Genomic DNA, 19,384 nt, shown 5'->3' with positions numbered 1-19,384 from the left:
AGTGCAATCTGTCCTTTTTGTACAGGTCACACCTGCCCCAAAAGAGGTCCCAATGATCCAGAAACCTGAATCCCTGCCCCCTGCTCCAATCCCTCAGCCACGCATTTATCCTCCACCTCATTCCCTTCCTACTCTCACTGTCGTGTGGCACAGGCAGTACTCCCAAGATTACTACCTTTGCGGTCCTTCTTCTCAAATCTCTTCCTAACTCCCTATATTCTCCTTTCAGGACCTCTTCCCTTTCCCTACCTATGTCATTGGTACCTATATGTACCACAACCTCTGGCTCCTCACCCTCCCACTTCAGGATATCTTGGACGCAATCAGAAACATCCCGGACCCTGACACCAGGGAGGCAAACTACCATCCGGGTCTCCTGACTGCGTCCACAGAATCGCCTGTCTGACCACCTAACTATCGAGTCCCCTATTACTACTGCCTTCCTCTTCCTTTCCCTACCCTTCTGAGCTACAGGGCCGGACTCTGTGCCGGAGGCACGACCACTGTTGTTTCCCCCAGGTAGGCTGACCCCCAACAGTACTCAAACAGGAGTACTTATTGTCAAGGGGTACAGCCACTGGGGACTCTCTAGTACCTGACTCTTTCCCTTCCCTCTCCTGACTGTAACCCACTTGTCTGTCTCCCGTGGCCCCTGTGTGAACACCTGCTTGTAACTCCTCTCTATCAACTCCTCACTCTCCCTGACCAGACGAAGGTCATCGAGCTGCAGCTCCAGTTCCCTAACACGGTCCCTCAGGAGCTGCAGCTTGGCGCATCTGGCGCAGATGTGGACGTCCGTACTATAATGGTCTGTACTGTGCTGTAGCATTCTTCAAGCAGTGATTGATAAGTTCATGGCCTAAGGTAGAAGGAGTCAATTTTAGAAAACCTAGCACATTTATTTTTCAACATGGTCCCTGCCTACATTTACACATTTAATCCAGCAGTCATGGAGCATACGGATCTTGGACCTCCAGAAAGTGTCCACAGATGGGTGATTGATAGTTTCATGGCCTAGGATAGAAGGAGATGAGTTATTAACTTCAAACTTTCTGCATAATCACTCAAAGAGTTGAACTGCATGTGCATGTAACGAGAGCTGTATAACTCATCTCCTTCCACCTTAGGCCACAAACCTATCAATCCCCCATCTGTGGACACTTTCTGGTGGTCCAAGATCTGTATGCTCCATGACTGCTGGATTAAATGTGTAAATGTAGGAGGGGACTATGTTGAAAAATAAATGTGCTAAGCTTTCTAAAATTGACTCCTTCTACCTTAGGCCATGAACTTATCAATCACCCCTCATATGTTCAAAAAATTAGCTAGATTAAAAGCCATCTGCCATTTCTCCGCCCATATCTGCAATCAGGATATGTTATATCTTTTGACAATCTCTATACTATACATAACATTAACGATCTTTGTATCATCAGACAATAATTTAGCCATTCTGCCCATCAAATCTGCTCCACCATTCCATCTTGGCTGATCCCGGATCCCACTCAACCCCATACACCTGCCTTCTCGCCATATCCTTTGATGCCCTGACCAATCAGAAATGATCAACTTCAGCCTTAAATATACCCACGGACTTGGCCTCCACCACTGACTGTGGCAGAGCATTCCACAGATTCACTACTCTCCGGCAAAAGAAATTTCTCCTTACTTCTGTTCTAAAAGGTCATCCCTCAATTTTGTGGCTGTGACCTCTAGTTCTGAATACCCCCACTATAGTCTGCAAACTTAATAACCCATCTAGCTACATTTTCATCCACATCATTTATAGATACAGTACATCACAAACAAAAGGAATGTGGATTCCTTCAGAAAATCACTAGTCACAGACCTTCACTAAAACAAGTGCCTTCAACTACTGTCCTGTCTTCAATAGGCAAGCCAACTCACCATGGCTTTCATACTTCCTGCATAAGACTACCATGAGGAACCTTGTTAAATACCTTACTAAAATCCAGGTAGACAATATCCACAGCTCTACCTTCAGCACCTCAACAAAATATACAACCAAGTTAGATATGATATGCTCCACACAAAGCCATACTGACTATCCCTAATGTAGGCCACAGTTTTCCAGATGCTCATAAACACCCCATAAATCCTCTTCATTAACTTCCCTACCACTGACATGAAACTCAACGGTCTTTAGTTTCCAGGATTATCTACATTTCCTATCCTGAACAATGGAACAGCATTTGCCACTCACCTGTCCTCCAGGACCTTGCCTTTCACAAGATCTAGTTCTTGATCAAGACCCCAACAACCTCTTCTCTTTTCTTTGTCAATAACCTAGGGTATATCCCATCATTCCCTCAAGAATTTATTCACCTTAATGTACTTTAAGAGACCCAATACTGCCCACTTCATCATCTCAAATGGCCAAGAGTCATAGAACTTTAGCTGGGATTCCCTTCGTTTATTTGGATCTCTAGGCCACTTAACTAGGACAGAAGATTGTTGCTGAACAGTTTCTAACTCATATCAATCGTGTGACATTGTGCAGCCATTAGACATGACCTCATGCTTAGAGCAAACAGTTTTAAAATACAGGTTGAGTACCCCTTAACTGAAATGTTTTGGGCTGAAAGCGTTTTGTATTTTTCTTTTTTTTTCAGATTTTGGAATTTATGATGAAATAGCTTGGGGCCACTGTAATTTCCGACTTTGAATTTAGGTGCTACCAGTAAACAGCCTTTATCCTACATTTGCTTATCATACATAGTGTTATGATCCCAGCCCCCTCCTTCCTGAGAATTGCAAAATCGCTATTAATTCGGGTCTTGGACCCAGGAAATGAGAGAGAATCCTCAGAAAGACAACGCAACGGATTTGACCGTTGTTTCTTGGAGACACCTTTGTGGATTGCGACCCTATGCTACATGCCAGCTATCAGGGCTACGTGTACACCCTCGGGCAATGTGGGGTGGGGATTGTATCACCCCACCCTGATTGACAGCTACAACTCTGAAAGTCAAGATAAAAGAGGGGCTGCAGGAGGCAGTCCCCTAGCAACCGCACCAGAAGGAGACACCATCGCTCCCGTGATAACGGGAAGCTATTCGGAAGCCACGTGTGGTTCGTTTCCCCTTGCCTGGGGAACGGGTGGCTGATAACACCGAAAAGGACTTCGAACTGACAACGGGGAACCCACGTTCCCGATTCAACGGTTTGCGCCCAAAAGACTGGCAAGTTTCTTTTCCCACCAAAAATCTCTCTCTCTCCACCAAGTGAAACCCAGCGGTCCCCAAAAGGCTAAAAGCCTGCATGAACTTGAAAGACTTTATATTTCCATCGGACAATATTTTTACCCCTAGACAAAACGATAGAGCTACTTCTTATTGATGATTATTACTATACCCGCGCTTTAGATTGAGTATTGACGACGTATATTATCTGAATGTTTGTATTAACCTTACTTTTGTGCTCCTTTATAAATAAAAACGTTTAAAAATAGTACCATCAGACTTCAACGGACCTCTCTATCTTTGCTGGTAAGTGACCCAGTTACGAGGTTCGTAACAATAGTAAAAAATTATTACATAAATGGACCATTAACGCAATGAAAAGATAATGTGTGCAAAGTAACAAAAGCAGCTCAGTAGCATCAGAAGAATACTGAAACAGCTCTTGAACTACAATAGGTTTTCATTCTCCACCTACCATGTCATGTTTTAATTAAAAGGTTACACTACACTGCATTTGTATTTTACTTCAAAGGTTTTAAGTATATAAACAAATCAGCTTCAGAGATTTGTGATCAGATGTTTGAAAATTTTACTGCATGCCTTTTCTTAAATTTCTGTAATCAGCCTACTCAATATTCACAATTCAATTTTCTGTTCTTCGTGATAGATCTTTACTTGTTTCATGTTCAGCATACGTGAAGTGGTGCAAGTTCACTCCGATGCTGATGATACATGATCGAGAACTCCATTTTTCACTTTATGCAGTGTTTTGCTATTTTTCATTAGCTTATGATCATTACATATGTGAGGTCACTTCTCCGAAATGTCTGTGGTGAACACAGACCCGCACATCGCCAGGGAACATTCCCAGCATTTTGTAGAATCTTCTATTTGCAACATCATGTCAGTGCTCAAAAAAAAATTGGATTTCAAAGGCTTACAGATTTTAGAATTTTGGATAATGGTACTCAACCTGCATTATCAGTTACATGTTGAAAAAGCAGTGATTTTTGTCACTAATATCTGATGAGAAATCAGCAGTAAAACAATTCAGAATTGTTTTGTTCACTGTGGTGTCAAGCATCCAGCTTGGAGATGGCAGAAATGGCCAGAACTGAAAATGAAACAATTTTGCTACTTCAACAAGTTGGTAACTTTGAAGAATTTGACAGTTTTGACCATCATTGAGCATTACAATAAAAATGAATGCAGACATCAAAATCATTCTTTAAAGGCAGTCCATTATCTGCACAAGGTGTCCGTGTTAATTTTATTCATTTACAGTTAAACAAAAGAACAGGGCAACATTTGGTTGTCCATTGTATATGACAATGACAGTGAAACGTGCAGGAGAGTTTTTGTTTAAGTGGAAAAGTTTCTTCACTGGGACAGTGCCACTCATTCAACATCAGAAGTCCTCATCCAGCGGTACGAGTAGTCATCACAAATTGGGGACTTGGCTACAGTGGATAAACATGACTACTTCTGTGTCCATGAAGCATTGCAGAACCAATTTCAAGGGTGTTGGGTCCCACTGTTGATCTCATCCACCCAGTCTGTGGAGCTGACTTTACATGCGAGGACAGACGTGTCAATTTCACTAGTGTATGAGGCCCTGCCAGCTACCTGTACCTGGTTTAGCCCACCTGTCCAAGTGGTGTACCAGGGTGTGCCTGCTGACACATGCAAACAGCTATTTGGAGAAACAGGTGAGAACTGAGTGTCCAGTGGGGACCAAAGTGAGTGAGCTGCCCCAGAATGCATATGACACCAGAAGGGCTAAACCTCCTGAACACCACCCCCCCCCCCCCCATACATAGCAGTGTACACTGGATGAATGGATCCATCATCAACAACTAGTAGGAAATAATACAGTTCTATCTTTCTGTAGTAGCATTGGTAGTGTTCTCATTTGTTCTGTTTTTCATTTAAAGACAAGATTTGTTTCTCAGTTAAATGATAATTTGTCTATGTCATAGCTTTTTAAATTACTTCCATGACACTACGATTATTGGAGCAGCCGCTTAATTGGGCCAGAGCATTCTGGTCTCAGGGTGTCCCAATTAACCAGAATCCACTGTATACCTGGCCATGCAGTATATGAAATAGCGCAGTCAGAGATTGGCAGGTGTGATGTTGTGGGCATGACTGAAAGAAGATCACAGCTGGGAGCTTAACATCAAGTAAACACCTTGCATCAAAAGGTCAGGCAGGTCGGTAGAAGGGGTGGGATGGCTCTGATGATAAAAAAATGAAATCAAAACCTTAGAATTATGTTACACAAGCTTGGAAGATGTAGAATCCTTGTGTGTAGAGTTAAGAAACTGCAAAGGTAAAAAGACCGACAGCAGTCAAACATAGGCCTCTGAACAGTCGCCAGGATAGGGGATATAAATTTCAAAGGGAAATAGAAAAGGCATGTAATAAGTGTAATGTTCTGACAATCATGCAGGTACATTGGGAAAATCACGTTGGTACTGGATTCCAAGAGGGGAATTTATACAATGTCAACAAGATGCCTTTTTTAGAGCAGTTTGGGGTTGAGCCCACTGAGGGAAAGGCAATTCTGGTCTGGGTGTTGTGTAATAAATCGGATTTGATTAGGAAACCATAGGAGGCAGTGATCATAACGTGATTAATTTACCCTGCAGTTTAACAGAGATAAGGTGAAGTCAGATATATTAGTATTACCATGGAGTAAAGGGAAATACAGAGGCATAAGAAAGGAGCTCAATCACAATCCAGAGAAAAATCTGCAGACGCTGGAAATCCAAGCAACACACACAAAATGCTGGAGGAGCTTAGCAGGCCAGGCAGCATCTATGGAAAAGAGTATAGTCAACGTTTAGGGTTTCGGCCTGAAATGTCAACTGTACTCTTTTCCATAGATGTGCCTGGCCTGCTGAGTTCCTTCAGCATTTTGTGTGTGGTGATGAGAAAAGAGCTGGCCAAACTTGATTGGAAGAGGACACTAGCAGGGATGATGGCATAACAACAGGGATGGCCGGAGTTTCTAGGAACAATTCAAAAAGCGCAGGATAGCAGGGCGTATCTAAGATATGGCAGGTGTGGCATGTGCCCTGGGCGCCACTTGAAGGGGGGCACCTTAGCAGTTTCAATTAAAGTCAGACAAGCCATCCTTGGATAATGAAAAAAGAATTTTCTTCATATGTATGATCTGTCTTTGATTATCATGGGTGAGAAGCACTAGGTTTCTTCACGAAGGAGGAGGAAAGTGGAGCTGAAGGACAGAAGAGACAAAAGTTGGAGGCGGAGGAAGCCAAGAAGTCGAGCAAGTTCCTCATGCCCTTCTTTGAAAAGCCTGGAACAAGTAGTTCAACACGTTCCATGGAGTCGCCGGCACCTGCTACAAGTTTGTTAGAATCTGAAGGTGGACCAAGTACAAATGTGTAACAAGCCGAGGAGGAAGTCAAGTCAGATAAATTTGTGTATGATGAGATTAACAGTGAAGCTGCCAAAAATTTTCTTCATTTGAAGCCACTCCATGGTTGCTCTGTCAGTGTGTTTTGGATCATTGTCCAGCTAAAAGATAAACCTCCTCCCCAGATTAGGCTTCCTGGCAGGGGCTAAGTTTTTAATCCATGATCTCTCTGTATTTAGCAGCATTCATCTTCCTATCAATCCTGACCAGATTTCCAGTCCTTGCTGCAGAATCCCTCCTGCATGATGCTAACTCCACCACTAAGTGGTTTATACATATACTTTCAAAATTTCACTTTTGAAAGCCTCCCATTTAGCAAGCACACCTTTGCCAAAAATAACCTCTCCCAACCCAAACTTGCCATATCCATTCTGATATCAAAACTGGCCTTTCTCCAATTTAGAATCTCATCCTATGACTAGACCTATCTTTCTCTATAATATATTCTTGAAATTAATGGCATTACGATCACTAAATTCAAAGTGTTTCCCTGTACACTTTGCTGTTACATGCCCTGTCTCATGCTCCAATGGGACATTCAAGTATTAAAGCCCCTCTAATTGGAACCTCTAACTACTGATTAACGAAACTTTCATGACCACATTTAACAAGGTCTATCCTATCTAGCCCTTTTGTGGTACGTGATCCCCAAAGAATGTGGAAAATTACATAGAACAATACAGCACAGTACAGGCCCTTTGGCCCACAATGTTGTGCCGACCCTTAAACCCTGCCTCCCATATAACCCTCCACCTTAAATTCCTCCATATACCTGTCTAGTAGTCTCTTAAATTTCACAAGTATATCTGCCTCCGCCACTGACTCAGGCAGTGCATTCCACGCACCAACCACTCTCTGAGTGAATAACCTTCCTCTAATATCCCCCTTGAACTTTCCACCCCTTACCTTAAAGCCATGTCCTCTTATATTGAGCAGTGGTGTCCTGGGGAAGAGATGCTGGCTGTCCACTCTATCTATTCCTCTTAATATCTTGTATACCTCTATCATGTCTCTTCTCATCCTCCTTCTCTCTAGAGAGTAAAGCCCTAGCTCCCTTAATCTCTGATCATAATGCATACTCTCTAAACCAGGCAGCATCCTGGTAAATCTCCTCTGTACCCTTTCCAATGCTTCCACATCCTTTCTATAGTGAGGTGACCAGAACTGGACACAACACTCCAAGTGTGGCCTAACTAGAGTTTTATAGAGCAGCATCATTACCTTGTGACTCTTAAATTCTATCCCTCGACTTATGAAAGCTAGCACTCCATAAGCTTTCTTAACTACCCTATCTACCTTTGAGGCAACTTTCAGGGATCTGTGGACATGTATCCCCAGATCCCTCTGTTTCTCCACACTACCAAGTATCCTGCAATTTACTTTGTACTCTGCCTTGGAGTTTGTCCTTCCAAAGTGTACCACCTCACACTTCTCCAAGTTGAACTCCATCTGCCACTTCTCAGCCCACTTCTGCATCCTATCAATGTCTCTCTGCAATCTTTGACAATCCTCTACACTATCTACAACACCACTAACCTTTGTGTCATCTGCTAACTTGCCAACCCACCCTTCTACCCCCACATCCAGGTCATTAATAAAAATCATGAAAAGTAGAGGTCCCAGAACCGATCCTTGTGGGACACCACTAGTCACAACCCTCCAATCCGAATGTACTCCCTCCACCATGACCCTCTGCTTTCTGCAGGCAAGCCAATTCTGAATCTACCTGGACAAATTTCCCTAGATCCCATGCCTTCCGACTTTCTGAATAAGCCTACCGTGTGGAACCTTGTCAAATGCCTTACTAAAATCCATGTAGATCACATCCACTGCACTACCCTCATCTATATACCTGGTCACCTCCTCAAATAACTCTATCAGGCTTGTTAGACATGATTTGCCCTTCACAAAGCCATGCTGACCATCCTTGATCATTCCAGTATTCTCTAAATGCCCACAGATTCTGTCTCTAAGAATCTTTTCCCACCACAGACATAAGGCTCACTGGTCCGTAATTACCCGGACTATCCCTACTACCTTTTTTGAACAATGGGACAATATTTACCTCTCTCCAATCCTCCGGTACCATTCCCATGGACGAGGACATAAACATCCCATCCAGAGGCTCAGCAATCTCTTCCCTCGCCACGTGGAGCAGCCTGGGGAATATTCCGTCAGGCCCCGGGGACTTATCCGTCCTAATGTATTTTAACAAATCCAACACCTCCTCTCCCTTAATATCTACATGCTCCAGAACATCAACCTCACTCATGTTGTCCTCATCATTGTCAAGTTCCCTCTCATTGGTGAATACCAAAGAGAAGTATTCATTGAGGACCTCGCTCACTTCCACAGCCTCCAGGCACATCTTCCCACATCTATCTGTAATCGGTCCTATCCTCAGTCCTGTCAATCTTTTGTTCTTCACATAATTGAAGAATGCCTTGGGGTTTTCCTTTACCCTACTCGCCAAGGCCTTGTCATGCCTCCATCTTGCTCTCCTCAGCCCCTTCTTAATCTCCTTTCTTGCTACCCTATATTCCTCAATAGACTCATCTGATCCTTGCTTCCTAAATCTCACATATGCTGCCTTCTTCCAGCTGACTAGATTTTCCACTTCACTTGTCACCCATGGTTCCTTCACCCTACCATTCTTTATCTTCCTCACCTGGACAAATTTATCCCTAACATCCTGCAAGAGATCCCTAAACATTGACCACATGTCCATTGTACATGTGTAGTACATGTCCATAGTACATAGGAACAGCTACGATCATGGAGTGGAGGTTTGACAAAATGGCAGGAGAAGACTTTGTTTTAGTTCAGGCTAGTGCTGATGTAATGGTAATGGAGCTGCCTGGTACTATTGGGGCCCCAGGAGAAGGGGGTCCATGGGCTATCCATACTTTCTGAGAGGACGGTAGTGAAGGCAAGCATGCCAAATCAGAAGTTTCCCACAGCTGGGAGCAGAGACTATAAAGACAAGTTGCTCTCATTTTTGCGGAGTGAGGGGAAGGAGTGGTCTGATGTGGAAGGTTTAATCGGTCCTCCAGCAAGGGGTGAGCATTCTGAGTTGGTAGCGGCCATCACCTCCCTGGCGAATAAATGGAAAAGTGCCCAGGTGCAAAGTCCCAGTTATTGTAGGCTCAGCATGTTCTCCCTCAACGGGAGCCTCCAGGCAACCCCCAGGCTTGTCTGGATGGTCCCGATGGAAATCCCGGTTGAGAGAAGGGTCCAGGATGAAGGAGCGGGGAATCCAGGAACGTTCTTATGGGCCATACCCCTCCGAGTCGACCAGGTACTGGAGACCCCTGCCCAGACGCCGAGCATCCAATAACCACCGGACAGTCATTGATGAATCGGGGGGGGGGGGGGGGGGGGGGAGGTGGAGGGGGTTCAGTCGGAGGGCACAAGGGGCTGACAGAAACCGGTTTTAACTGAGAGACGTGAAATGTCAGATGGATCTTCATAGACATAGGTAGTTTGAACCGGATTGCCGTGGGATTAATAATTCTCTCAACCTCGAAGGGTCCCAGGAAGAGGGGTGTGAGCTTCTTGCGCTCGTTCTTGAGAGGAATGTCTCTAGACGAGAGCCACACCATCTATCCAGGTCGATACTCAGGAGCAGCGGTACAATGGCGGTCGGCAATTTTTTAATTACAGTTAGCTAAGCGAAGCAGGGCCGTGCGTGTGACTTCCCAGATTTTTCAGCATCTGTGTATATGGGCCTGAACTGACGGCACCGCAATCTCCTCTTCTTGGGTGGGAAACAGAGGGGTTTGGTAACCAAGAAAGCATTCAAAAGGAGATTTTCCAGTAACGGTGCTGACAAGAGAGTTGTGGGCAAGATGGTTGCTTCAGGTAGATGGGTTGTTGGCTGTCATACAACATAACGCCGCCTCCAACTCCTGGTTGACACGTTCCGTTTGCCCGTTCGTCTGTGGGTGAAACCTGGACGACAGGCTAATTGAGGCACCAAGGGCTCAACAAAAGAATCTCCAAACTTGCAAAATGAATTGAGGTCCCCGGTCGGAGACAATATCCGAAGGTATTCCGTGAAGTCGGAAAACGTGGGTGACGGAAGGTCTGCGGTCTCCTGCACGGAAGGTAGTTTCGGGAGGGCTACAAAATGTACCGACTTGGATAAACGGTCCACCACAGTGAGTATGGTAGTGTTTCCATGTGAAGGGGGTAGACTGGTGACGAAATCTAGAGCGATGTGGGTCCAGGGATGACCAGGGACAGGTAGGGGATGAAGTAATCCTGCAGGTGGCCAATGGGAGGCTTTTCCACAGGTGCAGACAGAACATACAGAGACAGGAATGAGTGTCAGCGTCCATGGAGGGCCACCAGAAATGTCTCTTCAGGAGGGTCAGGGTCCGATCAATTCCAGGATGACAGGCAAAACAAGAAGTGTGCCACCACTGGAGAACCTGCGATGGAACAGAATCGGGTACAAAGAGGCGACTGGGAGGTCCGATGCCTGGGTCAGGTTGAGTCCGTTGGGCCCCTTTGACTCTGGACTCAATCTCCCAGGTGAGGGCAGCCACTACACAGGATGGTGGAAGGACGGTCTCGGGGTTGGGAAGGTCCTCCTCGGAAATGTATTGACAGGAGAGAGCATCGGGTTTCCTGTTCTTGGACCCCGGATGATAGATGAGGGTGAACCTGAACCAGCCAAAAAATAATGCCCAATGGGCCTGGCAGGAATTCAGACATTTGGCGGTCTTGATATATTCAAAGTTCGTGTGGTCTGTCCAGACAATGAACGGGTGTTCCGCCCCCTCCAACCAGTGCCTCCATTCTTCCAGCGCCAGTTTGACCGCCAGTAGCTCCCAGTTCCCCACGTCGTAGTTTCATTCAGCGGGAGACAGTCGGCGAGAGAAGAAGGCACAGGGATGTAGTTTCTGATCTGGGCCTGAACATTAGGACAGTACCGCTCCCACCCTGGAGTCGGAGGCATCAACCTCCACAATGAATTGACAGGAGGGGTCCAGTTGAATCAGAACAGGAACAGACGTGAAATGCCTCTTTAGTTCCACGAATGCTGAGTCCGCCTCGGAATTCCAAAGGAAAGGTGTGACAGGCGAGGTAAGTCGGGTGAGGGGAGCCGCCACCTGACTGTCGTTTCTGATGAACCAGCGATAGAAGTTTGCAAACCCCGGGAACCGTTGGAGTTGCTTGCTTCCATGGGTTTGGGCCACTCCACCACGGCCCAGATCTTCTCGGGATCAGCTCTCACCTGTCTGCTCTCGATGACATAACCTAGGAAGCTGACTGAGGGGACGTGGAATTTGCATTTCTCCACCATTATGAATAATTTATTCTCCCCCCAGCCTCAGCAGGACTTGACGAATGTGATGCACGTGTTGCTGGGGACTGCTGGAAAAGATTAGGATGTCATCCAGGTAGACAAACACAAAGCGGTTAATAAAGCCTCCTAGTACATCGTTAATCAAGGCTTGCAAAACTGCGGGGGCATTGGTGAGGCCAAAAGGCATGACCAAGTACTCAAAGTGGCCTAAAGGGGTATTGAATGCCATCTTCCACTCATCTTCCTCCCTTATTCGGACCAAATGGTAGGTGCTTCGTAGATCCAGCTTCGAGAAGATGGTGGCTCCGTGAAGTGGTTCAAACGCAGAACTTATAAGAGGCAGTGGGTAATTGTTCTTTATGGTTATATGATTTAGGCCTCAGTAGTAGATGCAGAGATGGACAGAGCCATCCTTCTTCCCCACAAAGAAGAACCCTGCACCCACCGGGGAGGATGAGGGTCGGATAATGCCCGCCGCAAGAGATTCACTGATGTAACCCTCCATTGCTTCCCTCTCTGGCCGGGACAAGTTATACAGCCAACTGGTGGGTAGAGGAGCTCCGGGGAGAAAGTCGATAGCACAATCGTATGGTCGGTGTGGAGGCAGGGAAAGGGCCCGTTGTTTACTAAACACTTGTCCCAGGCCGTGGTATTCTGCTGGAATCCTGGACAACTCGGTGGGTGGAGGGGTTCAACAGCAGATGAGGTCGTGGTGGTTCTTAAAGAGGAAAGGGCCGACTACAGACAAGTGGAGTGACAAAACAGATTCCAGCTGACTATCTTCCCATTGGATCAATCAATGTAAGGATTATGGCGGCTTATCCAGGGACACCCAAGAACTATCGGAGCTTGAGGAGAGGGAATTAGGTTAAATTGTACCTGCTCCCAATGGTTCCCAGAGAGGATCAAAGACAGTGGTGGTGTATGGTGAGTGACTCGGGCCAGAAGTCTTCCATCCAGTGCCCAGGCTTCCAGAGGGGTACTCAACGGCTCCCAAGGAATTCCAGCCTGGGAAGCTATGTTTACATCCAGTAGATTCCCCTCAGCACCGGAGTCTATCAAGGCATACAAGGACAGGGCAACATGTACAAGCAAGCTGGAGGAACTCAGCAGATCGGGCAGCATCCGTTGAAATGAGCAATCAAAGTTTCAGGCCCTTCAGTCCTGACGAAGGGTCTCGGCCCGAAACGTTGACTGCTCGTTTCAACGGATGCTGCCTGACCTGCTGAGTTCCTCCAGCTTGTTGTACGTGTTGATTTGACCACAGCATCTGTAGTATATTTTGTGTTAGACAAGGACAGGGACTGTTGGTTGTAGCTTACAGTAGCTTGGATCTGCATCCGGGATTGGGGAACAGAAAGGAATGTTGTCTGACTCACCAGGGTCCCCCTTTCTACTGGTGAGCCCTCCCATTTTGGCCGAAGGGAACAGGTAGCACGAAAATGGCCAGACTGACCACAATAGAGACAATCCCCGGCTCTGAATCTCCGGAGTCGCTCTGTGGGAGAAAGACGGCTCCGTCCCAGCTACATTGGTTCCTCTCCCAGGGTGGTGGAAACAGCCAGGCCGGGCACTATTCTAGGAACGGGAGGAGGAGAGAGGTTAGGGTTGGGAGTAGATGGTAAAGCGTATTGTGGGGTGGGCAAAGGAGTAGGATGACCGGTTCTCTCTCTCTGACGTTCTCGGAGTCAGTTGTCCAGCCTGGTAGCTGGGGAGATCAATGAATCCAGGCTGTTATTGTCAGCCCTAGCTGCCAACTTGTCCTTTACCTTGTCGCAGATGCCTTGCCGGAATACCTCCTGGAGTGCCTCATTATTCCAGCCTGAGTCGGCCGCTAGCATCCAGAACTCCAGAGTATTCGGCAACACTGCATGAGCCCCGATGAAGGGTGAGTAGACACTTAGCGGCATCTTTACCGCTGACGGGATGGTCAAAAATCTTCCTTATTTCTGAGACGAAAGTGGGGAAGGAAGAGCAGGTCTCTAGCTGATTATCCCACATCGCAGTGGCCCATGCTAAGGCATTTCCTCGCAACAACCCCATAATGAAAGCTATTTTTGATCTGTCCGTGGCATATGTGGATGGCTACTGCTCGAACACCAAGAAGCATTGCAGTAGAAATGCCCGGCACTTCCCCAGATCTCCGGCGTAGGATTCTGGTTCAGGTACGTACAGCTCTTTTAGCGGACGTGTTGTTGGCGCATCGGGCGTCGCCACTACAGGCTGTCTGGGCTGGTCAGACAGAGTTCCCGGAGTCGACGGGGTAAGATGGGCGGATACTCAATCGACCTGCTCACTGACCTTTCTTACATCCACTGACAGGGAACGGAGGTTCTCCACGACTTCCCGGAGCAGAAGATCGTGCGAGCCCAGTAGGGAGCCCTGGCTGGCGAGGGCTTGTTGCAGGGAATTTGTGTCCGCTAGGTTCATTATGGCCAGTTTGTTCTGTTGCACGGAGCGAATGAGGAGAACCCAAGTGCAGGACACCGGCACGGAGATTGAGTTGGAGAGGCTGGTGCAGATGTGAACGTGAACAGCAAACCGGTGGAATCTTGACACGGAGACTGAGTTTTCATGGAATATCTTGAAACTGGAGCTGAACTTAAAACAAACGGTTCTAAGCAGTCGAGAAATGAAGTTATCACATGGGAATAGACCAACAAACTGGCACCCTGTGATAGGTGACATCATCGTATTTATTTCAGTCTCTGATGAAAACCAGGTGTACTGTAATTGAGTAAACTAGCAGCAATTGGAGCTCAAATGACTGAAGTTCGAGCATAATCAGGGAGAAAGGAGCGTTAAAGGGAAACAGCCAACTGGAACTATGACTGAATCAAGGAAATAAGAAGAGCTATGATCAAAAGGTTCAGTTCCCCCAACCGATGCCTGGAGACAGAGTCCTCATAAAAAAATTAGGGGCTGCCTGGGGAGCACAAGCTGGCTGACTGCTGGGCGGCTACACCCCATCTAGCAGAGAGTCAGGTGACAAACGTATCAGTTTTCCAGGTGAAACAAGATGGAAATGGGCTGGTCAAGGATTCTCCACCTTCTACTTCTGGGACAAGACGTACGTGTTGACCCAGAGTCTGACCTGGATCCTACACCTAGTAAGAGGACTCTGTGGTGCTGTGGGGGAACGAAAGGACCAGCAGTGGGAAGAATTAGACCGGGCCCCACCCCTGTAAGTGATACAGACTCGGAGAATGAGGAAATAGGGGTGTGGTATATGCTGCCCCTTGCAGAGATTCCCAACCCTTCTCCATTGAGGCAGGTGAAATGGGAGGGAACGAGCAGTGGTTAGAAAGCGTCGGGAGGCTAGACTCTAAAGTAACTGGGTATGAAGGCAAGCTCAGCCAAGTGACGAGGGGACCTGAGCTGTTGGTAGGCACGAGTAATGGACAGGGAGGGGCCTCCCTGAGTAGACAGAAAAAGCCCAGGGAGGGTCTGAAGCTGAAGAAGTAGATGATGGAGTAAGGAGGTCACAGAGAGTCAGCAGGCCCCCAGACAGACTGGCCTATGTCACACCCGGGGAACAGAGTGTGGCACCTATCCCCTTGGTGAGCTATGTCACTGCTATTTACACCTGGGTTGGACTTTGTGCTTTGTATGAAGGGTTAACAAATTATCACGTCATGAGGACATGATTAATTTTGGTGGGGGGGGGACACTAACACCCTGGGAAAGTTTTCACTGCTAAAGTAATGGTCTTTCTGTCGAAGCAGTGTTTGGGTTATACTTAGAGATTATGGGTACTATGGAACGTGTGCCATCCAATGAGGATGTTTGTTTTTATGCTGCCAACCTGACACTGGTGTGAGCTGGATTCTTTTGTTCGATGAGAGATGAAGAGAGAAGATGCTGGGGAGAACTGGCCATAGGATACGTCCCAGTGGGAGACCCACTTCTTCAAGATAGATTGTGAGCAACGTTCGGAAGGCAGTGAGTGCTTTCACACAGACCGAGAGCCCAGCACACGAGTGATAGACAAGTTCAAGATGAGCTCCAACTTGTGCACATTTGACTGAATAATTATAATGGGCTCTTTTTGGTTTTTTGGGGATGTTACATTTAAATTGTACAAGCTGGTGGTGAGGGCTATTTTTGAATATTCTATGAAATTCTGGTCATCTACCTGCAGGAAAGATATAAGATTGATATAGTGCAGAGAATATTGACAAGGTATTTGTCAGGAATTGAGGATCTGAGTTACAGGAGAAGGTTGATTAGGTTAGGACTTTATTTACCGGAGCATAAGATAACGGGGTGATTTGATAGAAGTATACAAAATTAAGAGAGGAAGAGACAGGGTAAGTGCAAGCATTTGAGTTTGTGTGAGACAGAAAAAGAACTAGAGGTAATGAGTTAAGCTTGAAATGTTTAAGAGGGAACACAAGGGGGAACTTCATCACTCAGAGGGTGGTGAGACTGTAGAACAAGCTGCCAGTGGAACTGGTGGATGAGAATTCAACTTAAATAGGTATATGGATGGGAGGGACATGGAGGGCAATGGTACAGTTGTAGTTCAATGCGACGAGGCAGCATAAAAATTCAGCACAGACTAAATGGACCAAAGTCTGTACCACAGGTCCATCTGTGCTGTCCTGTTCTGGGATTGTGACATGCCAATTCAACGTCAATGAAGTGCAGCTTGTGCTTTGCATGATCTCTTGTGGGAGCTAAGGCACGAACTGCCATCTTTCAAGTTCTCAAAAGAGCTGAAGGTAGTTCATGACATCTCCTCATACAACAGAACAGTATAATACTGGACAGGCTATTCAGCCCAAATGTTGTGCAAATCTCTGAGAATATTTCTTTCAAAATTCCTTGAAAAATAAATTATCTACACATCCTGTATTGACTTGTCCAGTGTCAAAGTTCAATACTTTGGCCAAAGTCACGAAAGGCACAAAGTAAATGCAATATTTTCTGGAAAGAAAAGACTATAAAGCCCATCTCAATGGGCTGATAATCATTACCAGCCTGATAATCATTACCATCACCCCCATTTTCCCATCATTTTGGTAGGACTAATCAAATGGTAAGCATTGAAGAATGCAGTAGAACAGAGTGATCTAGGAATAATGGTGCATAGTTCCCTGAAGGTGGAATCTCATGTGGATAGGGTGGAGAAGAAAGCTTTTGGTATGTTGGCCTTTATAAATCAGAGCATTGAGTATAGGAATTGGGATGTAATGTTAAAATTGTACAAGGCATTGGTAAGGCCGAATTTGGAGTATTGTGTACAGTTCTGGTTACCGAATTATAGGAAAGATGTCAACAAAACAGAGAGAGTACAGAGAAGGTTTACTAGAATGTTACCTGGGTTTCAGTACCTAAGTTACAGGGAAAGGTTGAACAAGTCAGGTCTTTATTCTTTGGAGCATAGAAGGTTGAGGGGGGACTTGATAGAGGTATTTAAAATTATGAGAGGGATAGATAGAGTTGACGTGGATAGGCTTTTTCCATTGAGAGTAGGGCAGATTCAAACAAGAGGACATGAGTTGAGAGTTAGGGGGCAAAAGTTTAGGGGTAACATGAGGGGGAATTTCTTTACTCAGAGAGTGGTAGCTGTGTGGAATGAGCTTCCAGTAGTAGTGGTCGAGGCAGGTTCGATATTGTCATTTGAAGTAAAATTGGATAGGTATATAGACAGGAAAGGAATGGAGGGTTATGGGCTGAATGCAGGTCAGTAGGACTAGGTGAGAGTAAGCATTCAGCACGGACTAGAAGGGCTGAGATAGCCTGTTTCCGTGCTGTAATTGTCATATGGTTATATAATCCCACAAGTGCGCTCAACTGATGCTAGTTACAAAAATGGCCCAATTATAAATGGAATCCACCATATTATGTAAGTACTGTAACTACTAAAATGAAGATAAATGGGAATAGAGATACTTTATTTAAATATCCACTACTGCAATTTTAACAATGGTTGCTCAGTACATTTTATTTCTGTAAAGTAAATCTCTGACAGATTTCTGCCACTAATCCCGAATACCTAGTCCCCTTGTGTTTGCCAGCGGAGTTTATCTCATTCATTGAGAAACAGCAGGACATTGATGTTTCCTTGCCAAGGTACAGAAAGAGACCGTGTATTGGAATCGAAGATTCCTACCCGCCTAAACAAATACCACTCTAGCTCTTTGCATAGTGGTAGGTCCTGCTAGCAAGAGAGGGACTATCGAGAAACATGAAGTGTAATATCCAGCTGTAATAACTATATGATTCCAAGAAATGGCTCAAGTAAGCAGTGAGTCCAATTTATTTTACAGAGAATGAAATAAAACCATTCGTACTTACCAGCAGGTAGTTCAAAGTAAGTATCCAATAGAATTTCATGAGACATTGGATTTTTTGCACCATAAATTTCATTCCCATTTGTCAGAACTTCAGAATTCAAATTCCACCAATTTCCAGCTCCTTCCTGATAAAAATGTGCAAAAAAAAAGCTATACAAACCAGTCGATTATTGCCAAGTTTTTGAATAAAAGACTTTTTGGGAAGAGAACCAGAATAAAGCAGACACAATAAATTGCTGCAAATATTCAAATTATTATGTGCACACCTTATCTCAGTAGTATATATCTACAAGTACTTACTCTCTGTCATTCTGGATGCTTAAAAAGCATCTTTACATACATCATATGAAAAATTACAAAGTCATCTGTAGTTCAAACATTAGGAAGGTGTGGTGCAGTTTCGCAAGGCTGAACGAAGAGTATTGTGTTTAGTTTTGATCATCGTACAATAAGATAGATATTATTAAATTAGAATGAGTACAGAAAAGATTTACAAGTACTTGCCAAGACTTGAGTGACTGAACTGAAGGGTGACGTTGGACTGGCTAGGACTATTCGTTAGAGTATAAGAAACCAAGAAGTGATCACCTAGAGGTACAGAGCAAATGCGATCTCTGTTCCATGAGAACCAAGAACTAAAGGACATAGGTTTAAATTGAAAGGGGAAGAATTAACAGGAATTTGGATAATTTTAAAATATAAATACAAAAAACTGGTATGTATGTGAAATGTACTGCAAGAGGAAGTATCTGTCAGTTACAATAATGACTTTTAAAAGACAGATGTACAGGAGAGAAAAAGTTTAGAAAATTATTGGTCAAATTCTGGAAAATAATACTAGCTTAGATGAGCAGCTTAGTCAGCACAAAACATTTAAGCTGAAGGGCTCGCTGACTCTATATTCTATTGAGAGAAAGTTCATATTTGTTTCACTGATGCTTGCTCTGGACAATAAAAACAAATGGTAACTTCTCTTGTGCTGGAAGCTCATAGCGTGGTAGTTTTCTTACTTTATATTACCAGACGACCTACTCTGGTTCAATGGGGAAGGCAAAAGTTTTTGCCAAAAGTAGTACCAGTCATTCCTAAAAATGTTCCAACTTAAAGCTGCAGAGGATAAAAA

The 19,384-nt window shown here is 45.2% G+C and overlaps 1 protein-coding gene across 1 annotated transcript in view; it reads right to left on the bottom strand.

Annotated features, from left to right (window-relative positions):
* LOC140718657 (protein unc-13 homolog B) overlaps positions 1–19,384 on the bottom strand; it is a 561,805-nt gene that overhangs the window by 430,519 nt on the left and 111,902 nt on the right. Inside the window, exon 5 of the mRNA XM_073032679.1 lies at positions 18,263–18,386. Coding sequence (XP_072888780.1) covers positions 18,263–18,386 — 124 coding nt within the window. The remainder of the gene's footprint in view (positions 1–18,262; positions 18,387–19,384) is intronic.

The sequence above is a fragment of the Hemitrygon akajei genome, chromosome 30, assembly GCF_048418815.1.
Source record: "Hemitrygon akajei chromosome 30, sHemAka1.3, whole genome shotgun sequence".
Lineage (NCBI taxonomy): Eukaryota > Metazoa > Chordata > Chondrichthyes > Myliobatiformes > Dasyatidae > Hemitrygon > Hemitrygon akajei.
Note: the sequence above shows the minus strand (reverse complement) of the source record. Positions and strands in the feature narration are given on the sequence as shown.